This window comes from Halichoerus grypus, chromosome 13 (genome assembly GCF_964656455.1).
Source record: "Halichoerus grypus chromosome 13, mHalGry1.hap1.1, whole genome shotgun sequence".
Classification (NCBI taxonomy): Eukaryota; Metazoa; Chordata; class Mammalia; order Carnivora; family Phocidae; genus Halichoerus; species Halichoerus grypus.
The window spans coordinates 24,030,136-24,053,156 of record NC_135724.1 but is presented as its reverse complement, the minus strand read 5'-3'; the positions used below and the strand labels follow the sequence as shown (position 1 = coordinate 24,053,156).

The 23,021-nt window shown below is 43.5% G+C and overlaps 1 protein-coding gene across 4 annotated transcripts in view; it reads right to left on the bottom strand.

The window, feature by feature from the left end:
* Window positions 1-23,021, bottom strand: part of MYO5B (myosin VB) — a 334,482-nt gene that overhangs the window by 171,222 nt on the left and 140,239 nt on the right. For all 4 annotated transcript variants that reach the window (XM_078060351.1, XM_078060352.1, XM_078060353.1 and 1 more), the window contains exons 3-4: window positions 14,719-14,890; window positions 11,157-11,301 (exon numbers count right to left, since the gene is read on the bottom strand). In XM_078060351.1, coding sequence (XP_077916477.1) covers window positions 11,157-11,301; window positions 14,719-14,890 — 317 coding nt within the window. The remainder of the gene's footprint in view (window positions 1-11,156; window positions 11,302-14,718; window positions 14,891-23,021) is intronic.

Genomic DNA, 23,021 nt, shown 5'->3' with positions numbered 1-23,021 from the left:
AAAACACCAAAACAAATTTAAAAAAAACTATGTAACAAGAATGGTGTGTGTAGTGAACAGCAGGAGCTTGCAGCCACTGGGTGCTGCCCGGTGCAGAGTTTGAGCATGGCGCACCACACGTCTGGACCTGTGTGTTCCCTACATGACCTAAGAAGGGGAGTGCACACATGCATCCTCTCATCCCTGCTGAGGAGTGACCTTGCCCAGGCAGAAGCACAGGAAAGCAGCAGGGAGGCTGGGATGCTAAGCAGGGTCTGTGCTAGCCCACCTCCTCACATGGGAGCACTCCAAAAATCACATCTGGCCAAACCAGTGCGTGGTTTTTTATTTAATTTTATGTTATGTTAATCACCATACATTACATCATCAGTTTTTGATATAGGGTTCCATGATTGTTTGCGTTTAACACCCAGTGCTCCATTCAATACGTGCCCTCTTTAATACCCATCACCAGGCTAACCCATCCCCCCCCCTCCCCTCTAGAACCCTCAGTTTGTTTCTCGGAGTCCATAGTCTCTCATGGTTCACAGATGTTGGTGAGGATGCAGAGAAAAGGGAACCCTCCTACACTGTTGGTGGGAATGCAAGCTGGTGCAGCCACTCTGGAAAACCGTATGGAGGTTCCTCAAAAAGTTGAAAATAGAGATACCCTATGACCCAGCAATTGCACTACTGGGTATTTACCCCAAAGATACAAATGTAGGGATCTGAAGGGGTACATGCACCCCAATGTTTATAGCAGCAATGTCCACAATAGCCAAACTGGAGAGAGCCAAGACGTCCATCGACAGATGAATGGATAAAGATGATGTGGTATATATATACAACGGAATGTTATGCAGCCATTAAAAAAAACATCTTGCCATTTGTGGATGGAACTAGAGGGTATCATGCTAAGCGAAATAAGTCAATCAGAGAAAGACATGTATCGTATGACCTCACTGATATGAGGCTTTTTTTTTTTTTTAAAGATTTTAATTTATTTATTTGACAGAGAGAGACAGCGAGAGACAGCGAGAAAGGGAACACAAGCAGGGGAGGGGGTGTGGGAGAGGGAGAAGCAAGCTTCCTGCCGAGCAGGGAGCCTGATGCGGGGCTCGATCCCAGGACCCTGGGATCATGACCTGAGCCGAAGGCAGACGCTTAACTGACTGAGCCACCCAGGCGCCCGATATGAGGAATTCTGAATCTCAGAAAACAAACAGGGTTGCTGGAGTGGTGGGGGGTGGGAGGGATGGGGTGGCTGGGTGATGGACATTGGGGAGGGTATGTGCTATGGTGAGCGCTGTGAATTGTGTAAGACTGATGAATCGCAGGTTTTAAGATTTAAAAATACAGGTAAGTACCTGAGTACATCTTCAGTTCTCTTAAACTGTTAGTTTCTAGACAAAGAACTCCCAGAATGTTACAAGAATCCACCCAGATTAACATTTCTTAATCAATGGATAAGAGAGGTAATAGATTCGTTAAATTTGCACATGTATTGAGCTAGGGAGAACTACCATAACAGATACAAAAATCAGGACTCAAAAGGATCCACTTGCTAGACTGGAATGTAGGTACAAAGATGAAATTTAACATAGATAACTGGAATCCTGCTCAGGACCTAAAAAAAAATCAATTGTGCAAATGCAGAAGGAGGGCAACGTATCTTAAGATAAGCTTGAATTTATAGTGACAGAAAGCAGATCAGTTATCCGGGGGTGAGGGGTGGAGCTCAAAGGAACAGTAGGAAACCTGTGGGAGTTAAGGAACTCTTCGTTATCTGAATTGTGGTGACTCCGTAGGTATATACATATGTCAAAATATATCAACTTGTTCGTGCAGTTTAGTCTGTAACTGTGTTTTAAATGCATCTACTTTATTGCCAGTCAATTAAATCCAATAAAAGTTGTAATAAAATAGTTCTTCTGCCTATGTGGGCAGGTGAGGGGGATGAGGCAAACTTATTAAAATTCAACAATATTAAATGGCTGCCAAAAGCCAATGCAACTCTAGGCTCCTCCAACCGAAACTCTGTATGAAAATTAACTCTTCATCTCATCTAGCAGACCACATGCAATGAGCACCAAGATCAGAAAGACCAGATGGGATCTAAGGGTGACTGCCCCGGGTCAGGGTCTGAAAACCACGCTTGCAAGGAATGGCTGTGGAAGCCAAGATCTGGCCCCACGCTGGGGAGAGAAGGACCCATGATGGCAGGGGCTGCCATGTGTAAGAAAATGCCCCCCCCCCCCCCGCCCCAGTACGGCTTCCCAGAGCTCAGATCCATGGGGGAAAGCAAACGGGAGACCAAGCAGAGCACTGGGTAATAAGACAAATTCTTGACAATGAAAACAGTTAAATAAGGAACACATTCCAGAGACACTTACCTGCACTGGGCATGTGCAAGCAGCACCCAGAGGACCTGCTGCTGGGACATGGTCTCTAGCGTTCTTACAGCACAACCAATTTCTACCCTGACTACAGGCTTTCTCCTAACATGCTAGGACGTCTCCAGATAAAATAAAGTATTACTAAACTAAAAAAATCTTTTAGCTCTATGATTTTTGATATGGGCCTTAACTTCACAAAGCATGCTGGGGACACTGCAGATGGACAATAACATTCATCACCCCTGTAAGTGTCATGAGCTAGACAGAGTCCAGTCCTATTCTTTTCTAAGTGCATCATTTTAAAAGCAGAAGACAATGTACACTATCAATTTCTTTTAACACAGGGATGTTATTAGCCACATTCACTGCACACTTAACTTTCCGTACACTTGGAAATTTAAACAGTCGAACTAGAATTTTAAACATGATAGGTAGAAATACAAAGAATGAAAAGAATCTAAGATTATAAAGGGTCAAAAGGCACTACAGACCTTTGGGCCGTGGCGGCCCTTGGCAGGGGCGGGGGCGGGGGGAGGGGATGGGCATGTGCTGACTGGCAAGGCGGGGCAGGAGGGAACGGAGTCGGCGAGCGAGGGAAGAGGGGTGCAGGTGAACAGCACATGGAGGAGAGCATCCCAGGAAGGGTCTGAACAAAGGGGAACTACTCAGGGTATGTTCTAGAAATAAGAGATAATGCCAGAGAAGAAATTAAAGGCTGTTTTCTACATCCAGACATCCTGAGCATCTCCTAGAGCTTGTCCTAGAACCACCTAGTCCTGACCAGTCCCAACTTGAAGCCATAATGAATGGGAAGGAATACAAAACTTCACCTATACATCAGGGTTGACCGAAGTCCTAATTTCAAAATTTATTGTAAAAATTCAAGTCAGTGCTCCTGAGTTACTAGCCTTGCTAGTGATTCTGTCATTCATTGTATTCAAAAGCCACCAATGAACTTCCACAGCCACACCCCAGTGTTTACAGAGCTCAACAGCTTTCCAAGCCTGCTCATCATTTCTCACCGGTCCCAATGTTCTCTTAGAGGGTGAGTATACCGGGAACTACAGAGACCAAAGTGTCGACAGACACATAGTAGGTGGGGAGACATTACCTGAGACCAACCCCTGGGTGCCCCCGTACAGCCAACAACTTACAGCGAAACCAAACCTGGCTCTGCTCTCCTCAGTATGATGTTCTCTGAATACATGAGCCCAATCACCAAGTACTTCACACCCCCAATTTCCCCCAAACAGTGCAAAAACCCCTGAACAACAAACTGCCTTATGTCATAAAGTACGGAAGAAACAGACATCATTCTAGTTAAAACTTGATCTCAAAGCAAAATGTGGATTTAGATCACTCATGTATAATTCTTTTTAAAAATTTTCCCAATGATCCCAGTTCCTGAGTCTGTGGCTAAAGAGATCCTGCCAAGTCCTGAGTCCCCTTCTCACAGAATCCAGAGCATTCCCACCTAATGACCAAGAAAATAAAGTTGTCAAATGTGTTGTTTGGACCTCCAAAGATGGAAGACGCAGAGCTTCTCTCTCTCTGGCGCAACGCACACTTCCAGCCTCTCGCTTCTACTCCTACCATTATCCCTTTAACTCTTCCTCCTCCTTACCTGAAAGGTTTCTAGGTTTCGGCGGGGGTGTGAGGGGGTGCTTTTTCACTATACTCTTTTCCATACTGCTTCCCTAAAAGGCCTTCAAATTCTCTATTCTCTACGAACTCTTCATACTTCTAGGTACACAAATCCACCAAGACACCTTCTCTAGGGACCCAAGCAGGTTTTATAAATTGGATTCCTTCTCCTCCTCGAGCACAGGCTTTCTGCTCTCAAGGAGCTCCTCCCCATGTCGGGGAAGGGCCCCCCACCCCTGCCCAACAGGAGTGTTTCGCTCACCCACTGGCCCCCTGCCACAGGCGGGCCTGCCTGTACTCCCCCGTCCCTGATCCCAGGCAATAGCTGCCCCATCTTTCACTATGAGTCACAGCTTGGCAACACAGCAGAGCCAGATAGAAATACGTGCGCTCAATTACCTTGGCTACCTGAGTAAAGAAATTTGCTCTGCACTCCACTCTTTCAGAAAAATAACACAACTCAAAAAAGGGATCAGACCTGGCCAAATAAGAGGTCCCACTTCCACCGCCAAAGCTAGAAAGCACACTGAAACCCCAGTCTCGCTGCAGAAACTTAGATGCTTTTGAACTAGGAAGGGGGAAGGTCTACACTTTGGCTTTCGTGGTGTCCTGAGGACCCGAGTCTGCTCTGTTCTGGAAGACCATCTGGACCGGTCAGTAAGCACCGCCGAGGGAGACAGTAAGGCTTCTCGGCTACTTCAGGGGGTTTCAGGGCAAACTGACCAGGCCTGGCTTCCAGCATCACCCGTTTACTCTCTTCATGACCTTGGAGGATTATTCAACATCCTCAAGTCTCTATCCTTGTCCGCATGGTGGGGATAACTGATCTCACTTGGAGAAATTCATTAATATATTGATTCTTTCTATTCTCCCTTGACCACCAATTATATGCCCGAAGGCAAGTGCTAGTGATACAAGAGTAGAACATCACACACTGAACCAGTGTCTCGCACGATAACTCCCTTTCATTAAATAGAAGTTATTTACAACAGATAAGTTATATCCATAACAACCTAAGCTGCTCACAAGATGTCCCCCATCCTCAGAAATATAGGAATGTGCAGAATGATTATGAAATAGGACCCACTGGATGAAAAATGTTCTTTGAACATTCTTTGCATCCTACTACTTCTTTATCTAATAAGCTCTAAGATGTCTCCATGCTCTAGGTCAGCGTTTCCCAAAGAGTGACGGCAGTCCCTTGAGAATTCCTGAAAACCTTGTTGTTCTAAGTATGATTTGCAAACCCAGCCTAACACACCCCCACCTTGGAGACTCAGAATGCATGTCAACATCACTGCTCTGAGCAGCTCCATGTTAAAGTTGCTTCACACTGGATTAATCCAGCTGTTCCCAAACTTGTTTGGCCATCTGTTAACATCCCTGTTAATAGCATGCACCCTGTTCTCCCGAAGTCAACCCCAGCCTTCACGGGTCTCCAGTCTGGCCCCCCACTGTACAGTCCACAGCCCGCTACAGACCCTCTCACCATGTAGGTTACACTTACTGGGGTACTGGACCCTGATCATACCTTCTGTTTTTAACAGCTTGAGATAAAAATCCCCAGAACACACAATTCACTCTTTTGAAGTATACAATTCAAAGGGTTTTAAGTAAATTTAATTGTACATCCATCACCACAATTTTAGAACATTTTCACATCCCCCCCCCAAAAAAATACCTGTAAGCAATCACTACCCATTTCACCTCTAACCTCAAGCCCTAGACAAATAATAATGTGCTCTCTAGATTTGTTTGTTCTGGACACTCATAGAAGTGGATCATACAATATGTGGTCTTCTTGTGTGTCTGGCTTCTTTTGCTCAGGTTTTCAAGGTTCATCCATGTGGTAGCATGTATCAGGACTTTGTCCCTTTTTATGGCCAAATATTCCACTATATGGATGTACATTTCGTTTATCCATCAGCTGATGGTTATTTAGGTTGTTTTCACCTTTTGGCTATTATGAGTAAGGCTATTATGAACATTTGTATATAAGCTTTTACAGGAACCCCTTTTCATTTCTCTCGGGTATATATCTAAGAGTGGAATTGCTGAGTCATGTGGTAATCATGCTTAACCTATTGAGAAACTGCCAAAGTATTTTCTAAAGCAGCTACACATTTTACACTCCCACTGGCAGCATAGGAAGATTCTCATTTCTCCACATCCTCACCAACGCTTGTCATTATATCTTTTTGATTTGACATCCCAAGGGGTGTGAAGCAGTAGGTCATCGTGGTTTTGTGAGCCTTTGATGCCCCACTCCTGAGGTGGTGAGCTCTATTCCAATCGTGCAGACGCTGCCTTCTCACTATGTATCCTATGAATTCATCAAGATCCACCTCAAACCCTACCGTTTTCTTGGACCATCTGTGACCGTCAAGACTCCAAGCCCAATTCCGACAACCCCATGCATGGCTTTTGTTTACACTTCCTGCAGTTACAGGTGTTTTGGCCGACTAGGGCTTCTCTCCCCAATCAGACTGTGCACTCCTTCAGAGTCCAGGAATGTTCTTACAGTTTTCAGTGTTCAGTAAGGAACCTATCAAATAACGGAACCACACAAATGCCTGCGGATACAGTTTAGTGTAGGAGCTGAGGTAGGTAAAACTGGGTGGGCGGGCATTCTGGATCTTGGCCTGGGAGGAAGGAGAAGTAAAGTAGCAAGCAGTGGAGGTGAGTCCCCTCTCTTAGAGGGAATATAGGTTCTCATGCAGAGGTTGGAACTCATGAATGTGAGGTTTCATACGATTTTAACTTTTTTTTTAAAGAAAGATTTCTTTGAGAGACTGTGCATGCATGAGGTGGGGGTGGGGGATGGGGGGGTGGGCAAGGGGCAGAGGCAGAGGGACAGAGGGAATCCCAAGCAGGCTCCCATGCTGAGAGTGGAGCCCGATGTAGGGCTCGATCTCACGACCCTGAGATCATGACCTGAGCCAAAACCAGGAGTCAGACACTCAACCAACTGAGCCACCCAGGTGCCCCTAACCTTTTTCTTCATTGTGGATCTCCATTTACTCTCAAGTCTAGTTTTGCTGAATTCAACAGGGGTAGGGACAGTGACCAATCGTTGGCTGTCCTTGTGTTTCCTCCTTTCCTCCAGCATGGCCAGACTCTGCAGTAGCTCTCAGGATGGGGATCATGATCTGTATCTATCCCTTTGAGCTTTGACAGGATCCCCGCCCCCACACCCACTCAGAGCTACAAGAGTTGGAGAGTCCCTGATGTGAGCCACATCAAGAAAGAAAATCTGTATGGTCAACTAATTGTTGACAAAGCAGGAAAGAAAATCCAGTGGAAAAAAAGTCTGTTCAACAAATGGTGTTAGGAAAACTGGACAGCACCATGAAGAATGAAACTGGACCACTTACACCACACACAAAAATAAACTCAAAATGGAGGAAAGACCTAAATGTGACACAGGAAACCATCCAAATCCTAGAGGAGGACACTGGCAGCAACCTCTCTGACCTCGGCCACAGCAACTTCTTGCTAGATAGGTCACCAGAGGCAAGGGAAACAAAAGCAAACATGAGCTATTGGGACCTCATCGAGATAAAAAGCTTCTGCACAGTGAAGGAAACAGTCAACAAAACTGAAAGGCAGCCTACAGAATGGGAGAAGACATTTGCAAAGGACATAGCTGATAAAGGGTTAGTATCTAAAAATCTTTAAAGAGCTTATCAAACTCAATACCACCAAAACAAATAATCCAGTTAAGAAATGGGCAGAAGACATGAATAGACACTTTTCCAAAGACATCCAGATGGTTAACAGACATATGAAAAGATGCTCAACATCACTCATCAGGCAAATACAAATCAAAACCATGATGAGATACCACCTCACACCTGTCAGAATGGCTACAATCAACAACACAGGAAACAACAGATGTTGGCAAGGATGTGGAGAAAGGGGAACCCCCTTACACTGTCGGTGGGAATGCAAACTGGTGTAGCCACTCTGGAAAACAGTATGGAGGTTCCTCAAAAAGCTAAAAATAGAACTACCCTACAATCTAGCAATTGCACTACTATTTACCCAAAGGATACAAACAGAGTGATCCGAAGAGGTACATGCACCCTGATGTTTATAGCAGCATTATCAACAATAGCCAAACTATGGAAAGGGCCCACGTGTCCAACTGACGAACAGATAAAGATGTGGTATAAACACACACACACACACATAGGAATATTACTCGGCCATCAAAAAGAATGAAATCTTGCTATTTGCAATGACATGGATGGAGCTAGAGTATATTATGCTAAGTGAAATGAGTCAAAGACAAATGCCATGTGATTTCATTCATGTGGAATTTAACAAAACAGATGAACATATGGGAAGGGGAAAAAAAGAGGGAAATAAACCGTAAGAGACTCTTAACAATAGAGAACTGAGGGTTGATGGAGGGAGGTGGGTGGGGGATGAGCTAAATGGGTGATGGGTATTAAGGAGGGTACTTGTTATGACAAGCACTGAGTGTTATACATAAGTGATGAATCACTAAATTCTACTCCTGAAACCAATATTACACTCTATGGTAACTAACTAGGATTTAAGTAAAAACTTGAAAGAAAAAAAAAATCAAATCAAATCCCTGGTGAATCAAGAGAAAGAACTGAATTCAAGGCCAACTAAGTCACAGTCTCCCAAGACTGGAAGTCATTATCTTTGGTTTCTTACACCCTTTATTTCACCCAGCTGTTAGAGGCCCAGAATGCAAAGCACACTGTGCTAGGCCGTAGCTACTTGAATCGCATAATTATTTCAACAACTACTGATGAATCGAGGAAGGGCACAACACAGCAAGTATTGTTAAATGAATGTGTTCTAGCATCTGGAATTGACAGAGAAGGTTCATACTGGAAATACAGCAAAAATTTTCCTGCACAACAAAGATTCTGCTGGGGCTTCCAATGCCTGTCTCAGATCAGTAACAGAAACCCTGAGCTGCTGACACCAGAATGGTCAAAAATAGCTCTCTCCTATGGCCACATGCACTGATATTACACTTCTAATGCACGTTCATGAGCAAAAATTGCATAAGAATTTCAGCAAAATTACTTGGCTACAAGCTAGGACTCAGTGAATAAAATGAATATAAACCTGAAAACCCTAAAGGAAGCAATTCCTGGTCCAACTTTAACATCCAAGCCTCTTAACCGTCAAATGCATAACCCTAGGCCAAGGCTGTATCACCACCACCCTGTACAGCCACATCCCCTTCCCTCTACTGGGCGTGAACACGGACCTAAACAAGTGAAATAACCCAAGTGTAGAATAACCGTGAGCCCAGCTTTAGGCATGGAAGGGAAGAAGGGAGGCATTTAGGCAGAGGACCTATGGTGTGGATAGCACCGGAGGCTAGGAGTAGGAGAGTCTCAAAGCTATCGGGGGCACCCGAAGACGTCTTTAGTTTAAAAAACAAAACAAAACAAAAACCCAAAACCAGCAACTTCTGCTACATCTAAGTGCAACTGGGTAAAAGAAGGATGGGACAAAAACAATGATCAATGACATCCATCAAAAGACAAGTCAAAGAGCTACTACAACCTTTAGCGTGGTAGGAAGTCATCAGAACCAACCCACACTCACCTCCTGTTTTGTTTGTTTGTTTTTAAGGTTTTAGAAAGAGAGAGAGCACATATGCACTTGAGGAGAGGGGCAGAGGGAGAGAACCTCCAGCAGACTCCTCACTGAGCGCAGAGCCCGATATGGGCTCAATCTGACAACCCATGACATCATGACCTGAGCCAAAACCAAGAGCCGAACATTCCAATGACTGAGCCACCCAGATGCCCCTCACCTTCTGTTTTATACCCACAAAGAAATCATCCTCCAAAAAGGAAAGAAGATAGTTGAAGACTCAGCTTAAGTGATTGGGATTCTCCTCTCACTAAATTAGCCAAAGCAACCCTCCTGCCCACAAAGGACTTTCCTAAGTTTGCTAGTTCCATAAGGAGTTCTCTAGAGATAGCAAGAAAGATTTGGTTGAAAAGATCCAGCATGTTAGTGTTAATAGGAATATGCATTTCTACCAAAACTTCGGTGAAACTAGCTTTCCCCACCTTAAGCCTGAATAGTTCAAGACCATTGGTGTGGTGATTAGTTTTATGTGTCAACTTAGCTAGGCCATAGTACCCAGACATCTGATCATACACTTGCAAGATAATGCTGCTGAAGATATTTTTTAAGAGGAGATTAGCATTTCAATCAGTAGACTTTTTTTTTTTTAACCCATTACCCTTCATAATGTGGGTGGGCCTCAACCAATCAGATGAAGGCCCTAAGAGGAAAAAAAAATTACCTTCCCCGAAGAGAGAATTATGGTAGCAGACTGGCTTCAGACTTGAAATACAACATCAGCTCCTCTGTGGGTCTCCAGCCTGCCAGCCTACCCTGCAGATTTTGGACTTGTCCAAGCCTGCCCAACTATAGGAGACCATTCCTTAAAATAACCCCACAATCCCCTACACACACACACACACCCACACCCCCCCCCACCTTCTTTCCCTGCTACTGGTTCTGTTTCCCTGCAGAACCCTAATAGAATCACCTAGCCCATTTTCCAATGAAACAGTTCATTTTCCCTGAACTCATAGAGCAAAACTGAGGAGATTTACTTTAGTCCCTAAAGTGAACTCTAAAGCCAAACAAAAAACCTCAAACCACTATGCATAACTCCTATTTTGAAACTCCTTTTTCAAATATTTGGTATCTCAGGAAGTTATTAGAGTCCTGGTTCCTTCAAAGGCAGTGAGCCTTCAGCGGGATCTGTGAAACAAATGGTGATGCTAGAAAATGAATTTGTTACACCAGGAGGGGAGGAAAGAAATCCAAAAGGCAGTCAAGGAGAGATGAAATCCCATGGCATTTGTTTATTTCATTGATCAGAAAATGAACTAAGTCTTAGGAGAAACTGCTCTTCAAGCATAGGTTCAGGTTCACAGGATGAAGACAACGAGAGGAAATGCAGCGAGACCTAGAACCTCGGCTGGTTCTGTTCCCATTACTTTTACTCAATCTGGAATCACCACTCAACCACTGGGCAAAAGCAGCCAAGGAAGGTAGAAACTTCCCTTTCTGCCCTCTGATGACCCAAAAGGACTGCTGGACTGAGGTTCTTCTTACCTGGCCATTTGCTTGTAGGCTTCTTCCGCCACAGCAAAGATGTGGGGGTCCATGTCCCCCATGTTTTGGCCGCTGTAGGCATAGATGACATCTTGACCATAGATTGGCAACTGTTCGTAAGGATTAATGGCAACAAGCACGATACCTGCAAACAGAGAATGCAGTCAGATTCTGAGAGCAAGACGGCCACTTGGCATCGGCCTTTTAAAGGCCCTTGTTTATATACATCAAACCTAAACAAGGAGTAACAGAATGAATCATAACCAGTCACTCAACTAAATCAAGACGTATCTGAGTCTTCACCAGCAACTGTGCTAGGCCCTGGTGGAGCAAAGAAAGCTGGGCCTCCAAATACCCTAGAGCATGGAATAAGCACATGTACGTACATGCATGTATACAAATGCTCAACGAACGACACTCCTAAAATACATGTGAAATGTTGCACAATCAGATCTTGTCTCAGCTGGTTAACAACTGTGGGACTCTGGCAAATTACTTATTCTCTAAATGCCTCAGTCTCCTGGACTATAAAATTGGGAATAGTAATTACCTTTACCTGCTGGTCCTGAGGATAATGATTAATAAAGAACTCTTGGACCAGCATCTTGCATAGTAAGAACAGAGTGTTAGATTTTTATTAGCTCACATCACTTTGTATCACGTATTTTTTTTTTTTTTTTAAGTTTTGTAGCCCCCGAAAGTATGTCACAATGATGGCCTCAATGAATACATGTTGCATGAAGAGTCAGCAAACCGTCTAACATCCTAGATCTTTTATGGAAGGGCAAGGTAATATTTGAGAATGTAAGAAGAAAAATGAACTCCAATCTTTAAGAAATTCATGCCTTTTTCTTTCCCATAAGAGCATAATCTGAATCTCAAGAAAACCACTGACAGGAGTACAAAAAAAATGTGAGCTTTTCCAGTCCTGTGGGGAAGCAGAAATAAGAATGCAAGGATCACTGCCAAGATGGGGATTGCCTACATTGCGTCCCCCTCTGGTGTTTGAAAAGGTACACGAGAAAAATAAGAGAATGGGGAAAATATTCCCCCCCCAAAAAATGTATCTGATAAAGGAGTGATATCCAAAGCAGATAAAAAGAACTCTTAAAACTCATCAGAAAATGATCCACCTGATTGAAAAATGGGCAAAAGATCTAAAGAGATCTCACTTAACATTTAGAGATGGCAAATAAGCACATGATATATCATTAGGGAAGTACAAATTACAACTCTAAGGAGATACCACCATACACATATTGGCCAAAACCCAGAACAGGGACAACACCAAATGCTGGTGAGGATGTGGAGCAATGGAAATTCTCCTTCGTTGCTGGTGGAAGGCAAAATGGTATAGCCACTTTGGCTGTTTCTTACAAAACATACTCTTACTGTATGATTCAGCTTTCACACTCCTTGGTATTTATCCAAAGGGGCTGAAAACTTACATCGACGCTAACACCTGCACGTGGATGTTCACAGCACTTTGACAACTGTCAAAACTTAGAAGCAACTAAGAGGGCCTTCCGTAAGTGACTCAAACTGTGATACATGCAGATAATGAAATGTTAGTGTTATAAAAAGTGGTTTATCAAGGTGTGAAAAGACATGGAGGAAACTTAAACGCACATTACTTAGTGGAAGAAGCCAATGCGGCAAGGCTGCGTGATTCCAACCCTATGATGTTCCATAAAAGGTAAAATGGTGGCAGTAGGATAGATCAGTGGTTGCCAGGGACTGGGGGGGAGGGAGGAATGCAGAGGCAGAGCACAGGGGATTTGAGGGCAGTGAAACTACTGTTAGGATACCATAATGGTGGATACACGTCATTATACATTTGTCCAAACCCATAGAATGTCCACCACCAAGAGTGAGCCCTAATGGAAACTACAGACTTCGGGTAATAATGATGTGTCACTGTGGGTTCATCAGTTGTAACAAATGTACCACGCTTGAACAGAATGTTAATAGGAGGTGAGGCTGAGCACGTGTTGGGGGCAGGGGGGTGTTATATGGGAAATCTCTTCTACTCAATTTTGCTGTGAACCTAAATATAGTTGCTTTAAAAAGTCTGTTTAAAAGAGAAAAAAATACCAGAGAATACTTGGAATCATCTGGTGTACTACATTTCAGGCTAAGGGAGAGAAAGAACACCCACCAACTTTTCAAATGGAAGTTTGCCTGAAAAGACAACCCGGACCAAAAAATAAGGCCCAGCACTGATATATTCCATCTAAAGCTAATGACTTGGAGAAGTCTCTTAAAAACAGCCTTAACATGTTGTACTGGTTGTTAGAGGATTGTATAAAAGCCTAATTCATGTAGCATTCAAATTTTGGTATTACACTCTAAGGTCACACATTTTCCTAAAATGTGTGAAATTTTCCTAAAATGTGTGAAATCAGACATTTCCTAAAATGTCTGAAAGCCACTTTCAGAGCAGAAAGGAGTGCTTCCTGAGGACTCTGTATTCTGTGCCATGTTGGTTACTCTGAACAGCTGAAGCTGGAGGAGCCAAGGGGCATTTGGAGAATTACGTACAGACACCAGGACCTCTTTTAGAAGGGAGGACTTTAAAAAATGAAGCTGATGGTGATTTATTCCTTTCTCCCAAAAAGGGAGATTTTATTTTTTTATTCTTTGGAAAAAGCCCAACTTATTGAAGCCTCTGATAACTGACGGTCTTTTTCAAATAAAATTCCCACTAGCAATTGGGCTGAAGGAGTTTTGGGGAAACTTCTCCTCAAGCACTGAAGTCTAGCAGAAAAGCTCACCGGAACTCAGTAGCCAACCAACCGATTCCAAACCGAAGTGGAACAGCACAGTGAGAAGAACTCTGGTCCTGGGGCCCCCCTTGTGATCAAGAGGGAAGACCAGGGCTCTGAAGCACAGCAGGGATGACCGCCCCCCCCCCAAAGCAGTCCGCAGCCTGACTGCTCAGCCACACCCTGAAATGGTTTGCTCCTCAGACAAGGATTTACAGGGCTCTGGTTTTCACCACACCACTTCATACTCACAAAAAAAAAAAAAAGGAATGTGGGAAATTGAGAAGTTTCAAGAAAAACAAAAATGAGAATTTTAGGACTTTTAAAGCATTTGTCATGTTCTCTGCTCATGAATTCGACACATATTCATCATGCATCATGTTTGTACATGGCAAGGGAGAGGGTCAGACAAAGACAGCACTTTTCTAGGCTGAGAACAGAAGCCAGCCGGGCATCTATTTCCAGGAGTGTGCTCAGTGAGGACAGCAGACACCCGAGCTAGGACCCTGGGATGCCTTTACTCCTCTCCTACAGACTCTAGGACTACGCCAAAGTCGGTCAAGCCACATGGTGTGGCCCATTTCTTCCCTGGTTGGGCTATGATTAACACCAATCATCCCAGAGATGTAGGGCAGCCTCATTAAGCCACATTCTCTGATTGCAAACCTTTCAAGGGTCACAGATGAGAGGTACTTAAGAGAATGCTAGTAGGATTCCTAACAGAGAGTTGAACACGTAAAGTCTGAAGATTGTAAGTACTCTCAAACCCACGCAGCCAACAGATGCACATCACTTACCACAGTAAGTGTAGATATGGTTCGACTCCAGGAAACGGACCTTTAAATTATGCAAAACTGCAGGCTCATGTAGGTAGCTAAGGGCAGTTAGGTCATTTTCTCCCACCAGGATATCCGGATTCCGCAGAAAAGGCAGCTGGTTGCTTTGGACATCAATGGGGTATTCCCGAATCTAAAGTCATGCAAGTAATAGACACAAAAAGGCAGGGTTAGGAACCATGTAGCCTGCATTCAATGTCCTCTCGTGTCCTCTAGGATCACTGCCCTAACATGATCGTAAGTGACGAAGACCAATAACCCATTTTAAACAAGGGCCAACTGAACAAAATGCTTGTCTTGCCATAAGAGACCAGCCCAGGTGGAAAGTTTGCTGGTGACATAATCCCAATGTATCAAGGTAAAAATGAATGAATGACATGAGAGATTTGGAAGCACAGTGAGATTTAATGACATATTCTACTGGCTTGAACTGATCCTTAGCGGGTCTTTAATCCTGATTGCAATAGGAGTACTGTTCCTTCTCCCACGCAGCGAACCCTCTTTGGCCCCATTTAAGGCTGCTGTTTTCCTCTCCGCCATCAACCGACCCATTCGCTTTTTATTAGGATTGCCTTGCAACTAAGTGCTCTGCATAAATGCCCTCAAGTTGTACATATATTCTTCGACAAGCTGACTACAAGCTACTCCAGGGAAGTCATTTTACTTTGACATAACATAGGATAGAAGCTTGAGATACACACATGCCTGTCATCAGGGAGTCTCAAAGGCAAAGTGCTATCCTTGTATCCTTAGCATAACACTTGGACGTGAGTACTCCAAAGATGTTTATTGTCAGGATATATTTATAACTGGCCCGTGGATATACATATTTATGTAATAAAAAGAGGATGTTCTTTAGTGTGTAAATAGGAGAATCTTGGCTATGGCTTACAATGTTTTATCTAAGTTTTTTATGGTGTTCTTTAAAATCTGAGAGCTTGTAAAAAACAGTTTCTCAAACACTACTTAATGTGTAGGCAGAGTCTGGGGTGGGACCCAGAAATCTGAAATTAAAAAAAAAAAAACCCACAAGTAGTTCTGCAACAGGTGGTCTATAGATATTTTAAGAACAACTCTTCTATATAAGCCTTTCAGGAAATTCTATGGGTATAGCCCCAATTTACGTTAATAAGTTTTTTTTAAGAACATAAATATCAATGTTCTCTCCTGTCCCACTTTTAGATGGTCTTGCACAACCAGATCTTAAGGTATATTATAGCCAGCAAGTACAGTAATGGTGCTAAAATCGGCAGATAGAGGAAACCTAATAGCAGATCCAGAAATCAATGAAGGCACAAAAGGAAAATTTGTTCATAACACTGAAGTCATTAAAAGGAATTTCCCCTATAACAGCAGTAGGTAAACTTGAAGCTATTTAGAGAAAAAGAATTGAGCCAGTGTTCTATTCTCATTCCCTCATACAAAGTAAGTTTTAGATAAAACAAAAAATAAAACCAAAATAAAGAAAACGTAGTCAGGTAGTTTTAAAAGCTTCAGAAGGAAGTACTTTTAAAGAATGATGAAGAGTCAGAAGCAGGTTACAAAATTTTTGTATTTTGACTATCAATAGAATTTTTAAGCCATCATAAAACACACCAGAAGTAAAATGAGAGACGGGGACAAGGATTTTGCATTACATAACAGAATTAATCTTAGTAACCAAAGTTTTAAGAAGCCAAAAAGAAAACCAATACCTCAACAGAAAATAATGTAAGGGATACAAGCCACAAAAAGAACTACAGACAACACAAAAAACTATTCAATTGCCATTAACCAAAGAGATACAAGTAAGAGATTAGCAGCACCGTTATCCACCACATAAGCAAAGGTGTAGAAACTGGTAAGACCTTCAGTATGAAGGATGCAGCCAAACAGGTGTACCACGCCCAGGTTCAGACGGATTGACCTTTTTAGAAGGCAACTGGTAACACCCCGCCAGACCCTTTCATGAAGACTCTTGGCCTCAGGAGACGATCTCACAAATATGGGTAAAGATCTCAATAATCTATCCATCGTGAAAGTAACACCTGACATACACCTGTATTTATAGGCCAGCAGCTACCCACAGCATCCCGCTGAATTTACGAAGAGGCAGGTTACAGAATGAAATGTAGGAAGTCTCTGTGGAATGACATCCCACAAATTATCAACAGTCAGCCATGTTAGTGAGGTTTTCTTTATACAGGTTCCTGTGGGGGGTATGGGGGGTGTGGGGGCACTCTTCTTTTTGTGAAAAGGTCTTTTATCAAATTTACTCCATACAGAGATGGGGCAGGATACAAAATTTCCGGAAGGTAGGCAACAAGGGGAAATGGAGTATGTGGAGATTTAAGTTCTAGAGAGGTGATGGCTCTCCCTGCCACCTTTCACCTTTAGCTGAGTCCCTGCGGTCACTGGGACTCTAACACGACCCTCCCTCTCCCTGAGTCTTTCTGCAGACCTCCCCATGGAGATGCCCTCGCCCCTGGAGCAGCACGTTCGCTCTGCATGTCCCGTGTGGCTCTGCACCCCCCTCCCACCCCCGGTACACAGCACAGAACTCAGCCAAGGGCAGAACCGCAGGGCTCACCTAGCTCAACCCCTCGTTTTTCAGATTAGAAAGCGGGAACCTGGGCTCCAAGTCTTCAAACCCTGAGACAGAAACGCTGGCATTCCATCTTTCCTCAGATGAAATACTCCCTCAAAAACTCTCCCTCAAGCGCACAGAGGAAAACGCATATGCGATTTTGTGAAAATAAGGTCCACAAATAAGCCAGCGGTACTGGTTACAGTAGAATTGGTAAGTAAACATGCCCAGAGCTGTAGCAAGGATGGAGGAGGTGCAAGCTCAGCATTAGACGGAACAGATTCTGTGGTGTGTGTACATCCAGAGGGAAGCAGGGAATGAGAAACTTAAGGGTTTTGTTTTTTTTTTTAAATAGGATTTTGATTCCAACACTGCTGTTAGTATCGAACGTTCACAGCTAACATGGTTTTGTTTGAAATCTAAGCATTTAGGATGTGATCAGGGACCATGAAAACTTCCCGGCACAAAAGACTTCACAATGTAGTAACTGGGCCATTGGAGGTGAAGAGGTGAATAAATGTTGACACTCCTGACAAGATTTAATTCTCAGTCACCCACCTGTAATGAGCATTGACCGCACCACCACCCCGCCCCCAACGAACAGATGGCCATCTCCAATTGGTCCTCACCTAGCATCCTGGGACTAGCCAAAACTTGAGAATAGAGAGGAAGAGGTTAGGGGATTGGTCCATACTTGCACTTTCCAATAGGGCAGTATGTGTGGCTATTGAAATTAAATTCACTGAAATTAAATACATTCAAAACTTCAGTTTCTCAGCCACACTAGTCCTGTTTCAAGGGCCCAACAGATACATGTGGCCAGACTACCACACTGGCCAGTACAGAAAGACCACAATCCACTGTACCAGTGTTCTTCTGGAGAACGCTGGTCTAGATTGCCCTATACTCCGTGGGTCTATGGTTTTAGAATACTTAGCAGGCGCTAAAAAATATTAGCTGAATGGAATGTTGGATTTTTTTCATGACCTCTCTCGTATCAACTCATATCCATGTTACACAGAACTACACCAAGAGAACATAATCCTAGAAACACCTTTGAATGACAACTCCCAACACAAAGATTTGGGGCTAAGAAGCAGCATATATGGCAGATAAAGCCAACTTCACTCTCCTACTCTACCCATAGAACTTAGAGGTCCAGAGAAAGTAAGCTAACAGTAATATGGTTACCAGCGGGCAAGGGGTTGGTGTTGACCCTGAAGGGCTACACACAGCGAACTCTGGCACCCAGCTAGAGAAGTCAAAATGGGCTCCGAACCATGGTGGAGCATTTAGGTATGGTCTCTACTGCGGTACGTGTTCCTGCTTTGAGAAGTCAGCAAGAAACTCAGAAGTAGCTGCCCAAGGGGGTTTCCAAAAGAGTGTGCATTGAGGGGGAGTGTAAAAGGTACAGTGGAGGTACTCAAGTATCTCACCAAGTTTCTAATAGATTTCTAAAGATTTCTGGCTTTGACCTTTTCATTTTCTAAACCCTATGCTTACAAATGTATTACATCCATTATCGATGGGCTGTTTTCCCTGCTGTAGAACCAGACCCTGGCATATCACGGCGCAACTGCTCTTAGCGAATCATGAATAAATGGTGATACAAGTAATTAAGGGAAGAAAATGGCCATAAAGGAAAACATAAAAGAAGTTTGAATTTTAAACAAAATGACGGCAGCATAAGAACATGGAGTCCAAGGTAATCTTTTGATTCCAAATTAGCAGGAAACACAGCTTAGGAATTCTGTTAGAATCGTCGGGTCCTAGCTTGGTGGGTCTCAGCAGTGAACAATCCAGACATTTCCCCTACGGGCTTAATCCAGGGTTTACTCACCCTCCACATGGTTTTCATTTAGGATGGGGGGTGGGGGGGGGCTGCTGCCCTGGGCATTTTGGGTGCTTAGCAGCACTCCTGCCCTCCACCTGCCAGACGCAAGTAGCTGACCACCCTCCTTAGTCAGGACAACCCCAAACGTATCCAGACACTGCTAATGTCCCTTGCTGGCGGTGGGGGGGGGGCGGGGGGCGGGGAGGACAGAGAGAACAGAGGGCAGAAATCACTGCTTCACCCATCTCTGAGCAGAAGCAGCCAGGCAAAGTATCCTAACTGATGGGAAAGATCACCCACACAGTGGAGGAAAAGGGCAATGGTAATAGGAGACAGATCCTCAGGAGATGGATGCTGGCGATGGTCGCACAACGGTGTGAATACCCTTACTGCCCCAGACAGGACACGCTGGAACACGGTGAAGATGCTCACTTTTAGGTTGTGTGTGTTTTACAATAAAAGTATGTCCATCTGAAAATTACAGCCTACTTTAGGCAAGATAACTAATTGCACTGGTAACAATTTACCAATAGATCTTTATGTGCCATTTGTTTTATAACTTCAAATGTTTTTTGTAGATGTATAATATAAACAGGAAAAATACAGTCTTCTTCATACTATTCTTGGCATCTAAACAAAGACAGTCTCACCTGTGGATTATTAAGGTATTGAAGGCAAAAAAGTGACCAAATAAATTTAAAAGAATAGAAATAACCAGTAAAACAAAAAGGAAAACCTACTAGTCAAAATCACTTGCACTAGGAAGTTCTACTGGGACAAGAGTATCTACCACTCTCAGCTCTGGTTTTGCCAGATGTGCATACAGCTGACACTTCCCCTGAACTGGGCTGACAAGACCTGTGGCCATTCTCCAGGTGCACAGGTCCGAGTGCACCAACGGCCAAGTACAGTGGTCCTAGTTCTTCCGCAACATTTGCTTCTTGACATAAAGAACCAAGTTGGCCATGTCCTGGCTGTAACAGCTGGGATATGTTTGGCACCATCCTCAGTCCGGAGTAAGAGGGGCCTTTCCCTGGGCCCTGCATCTTCAAGGGCTCCATTATCTTAAACACAAACTAGAAGCTTATGAAAGAACACATGATCACTCTGCCACTTGACATCAGGCTTCAGTGCCGACACGGTGAGATCAGCAACCCTCAACACACACTCCTGTGACTAACACCTCCGGCTCCAGGAAAATGCTTCTGCACTCCTCTTGCCCCACATCCTTGAAATAAGACAACGGCCTCCAGGTGCCTTGAAGGTCTGTGGACCGTAACACGGCCAACGCCAGAGACAGACACCACTTCGGAGTGTGGGAGAAACCGGGGCAGTCAAGATGCTTAGAGTAAATGAAAGGCAAACGAGCATGTTAATCCTGCCTTTCAGAGGCACAAATGCAGAGAAAATCCACACATGGAAACACTAATACCGGGCCCAACATCCAGCTCCCTGCTTCCCCACGGGCTGAGGCTCCAGAGGCACTCACAAAACAGGACAGTGTTTGCAACCACGGCAACACGACATGAGCAATATTTGGCAAATACTCCATAATTCATGTTCCTCTTAAATTTGTTTATATATACGTGTACAGGCACAACATGCTTAAAGATAATGGTTCTTTACAGCGGCAACCAGATGGAGACTGAATAGTAGAGAATTGCAAATGTATTTTTAATATATTAGATGTTTTCGTTGTCAAAATTTAGCCATGTCTGTTTCACTTAAATTTTGATGCCTTTACTAACAGATGGAGGCTTACATCCACCCTCTTGCCCTGGCCCCACCAATGTTCAAGAGCTTGGGTATGCAGAGACACGGGTGGGGCACGTTCCCCTCCTCCAGGCTCACGTATGCCATTTCCTCGCACACTCAGGGAGGCCCCTGCACACAAGGGGTACCTGCCATGAAGGTGGCTGTGGGACACTGGATACGAACTCCAGTCAGCAAACAATCAAGGATAGATGGAACATAACCAACATTCATAAAGGCTATATGCAAAAGACCCACTGCTATTATCATACTCAATGGGGGAAAGACAGCTTTTCCCCTAAGGTCAGGAACCACACAGGGATGTCCACTCTCACCATTACTATTTAACATAGTACTGGAAGTCTTAGCCTCAGTAATCAAACAAAAAGAAAAGGCATTCAAATCAGCAAGGAAGAAGTCAAACTCTCCCTCTTCACAGAAAACACGATACTCTATGTAGAAAACCCGAAAAGACTCCACAAAAATTTGCTCGAACACATGAATTCTGCAAAGTTGCAGGATATAAAAAATCAACGTACAGAAATCTGTTGCATTTCTACACACTAACAATGAAGTAGCAGAAAGAAATCAAGGAATCAATTCCACTTGCAATTGCACCAAACACCGTAAGACACCCAGGAATAAGCCTAACCAAAGAGGTAAAAGATCTGTACTCTGAAAACTACAGAACACTTACAAAAGAAACTGAAGAGGACACAAGGAAATGGAGAAACATTCCATGCTCGTGGATTAGAAGAACATACGTTGTTAAAATGCCTATATTATCCAAAGCAATCTACACATTTATTGCAATCCCTATCAAAATACCACCAGCATTTTTCACAGAGCTAGAACAATCCTAAAATTTGTATGGAACCACAAAAGACCAAAGCCAAACCAAATAGCCAAAACAATCCCGAAAAAGCAAAGCAAAGCTGGAAGTATCAGGACAGTATGGTACTGTCACACAGAGCAGACGCATAGATCAAACAGACACATAGATCAATGGAACAGAATAGAGAACCCAGAAATGGACCCACAACTCTCTGGTCAACTAATCTTTGACAAGGCAGGAAAGAACATCCAATGGAAAAAAAGACAGTAAATGGTGTTGGGAAAACTGGACAACATGCACAAGAATGAAACTTTCTTATACTACACAAAAAATAAATTCAAAATGGGTGAGAGACCTAAATGTGAGATAGGAAACCATCAAAATCCTAGAGGAGAACACAGGCAGCAACCTCTTTGACCTCGGCCACAGCAACTTCTTGCTAGACACATCGCCAGAGGCAAGGGAAACAAAAGCAAACATGAACTATTGGGACTTCATCAAGATAAAAAGCTTTTGCACAGCGAAGGAAACAGTCAACAAAACTAAAAGGCAGCCTACAGAATGGGAGAAGACATTCGCAAATGACATATCAGATAAAGGGCTACTATCCAAAAATCTATAAAGAACATATCAAGCTCAACACCCCAAAACCAAATAATCCAGTTAAGAAATGGGCAGAGGACCTAGACATTTTTTCCAAAGACGACATCCAGATGGTTAACAGAAACATGAAAAGATGCTCAACATCACTCATCATCAGGGAAATACAAATCAAAACCATGATGAGATATCACCTCACACCTGTCAAAATGGCTAAAATCAAAGCACAGGAAACAACAGGTGTTGGCAAGGATGCGGAGAAAGGGGAACTCTCTCCCATTCTTGGTGGGAATGCCAAACTGGTGCAGCCACTGTGGAAAACAGTATGGAGGTTCCTCAAAAAGTTAAAAATAGAACTACCCTATGATCTAGCAATTGCAAAACCAGGTATTTACCCAAAGGATACAAAACTACAGATTCAAAGGGGTACATACACCCTGATGTTTACAGCAGCATTATCAACAATAGCCAAACTATGGAAAGGGCCCAAGTGTCCACCAATGACAAATAGAGAAGATGTGGTATAAATATACAATGGAATATTACAGCCATCAGAAAGAATATCTCACCATTTACAACAACATGGATGGAACTAGAGTGTATTATGCTAAGTAAAGTAAGTCACTCACATAAAGACGCTTAACTGACTGAGCCACCTAGGCGCCCTGGAATTTGTC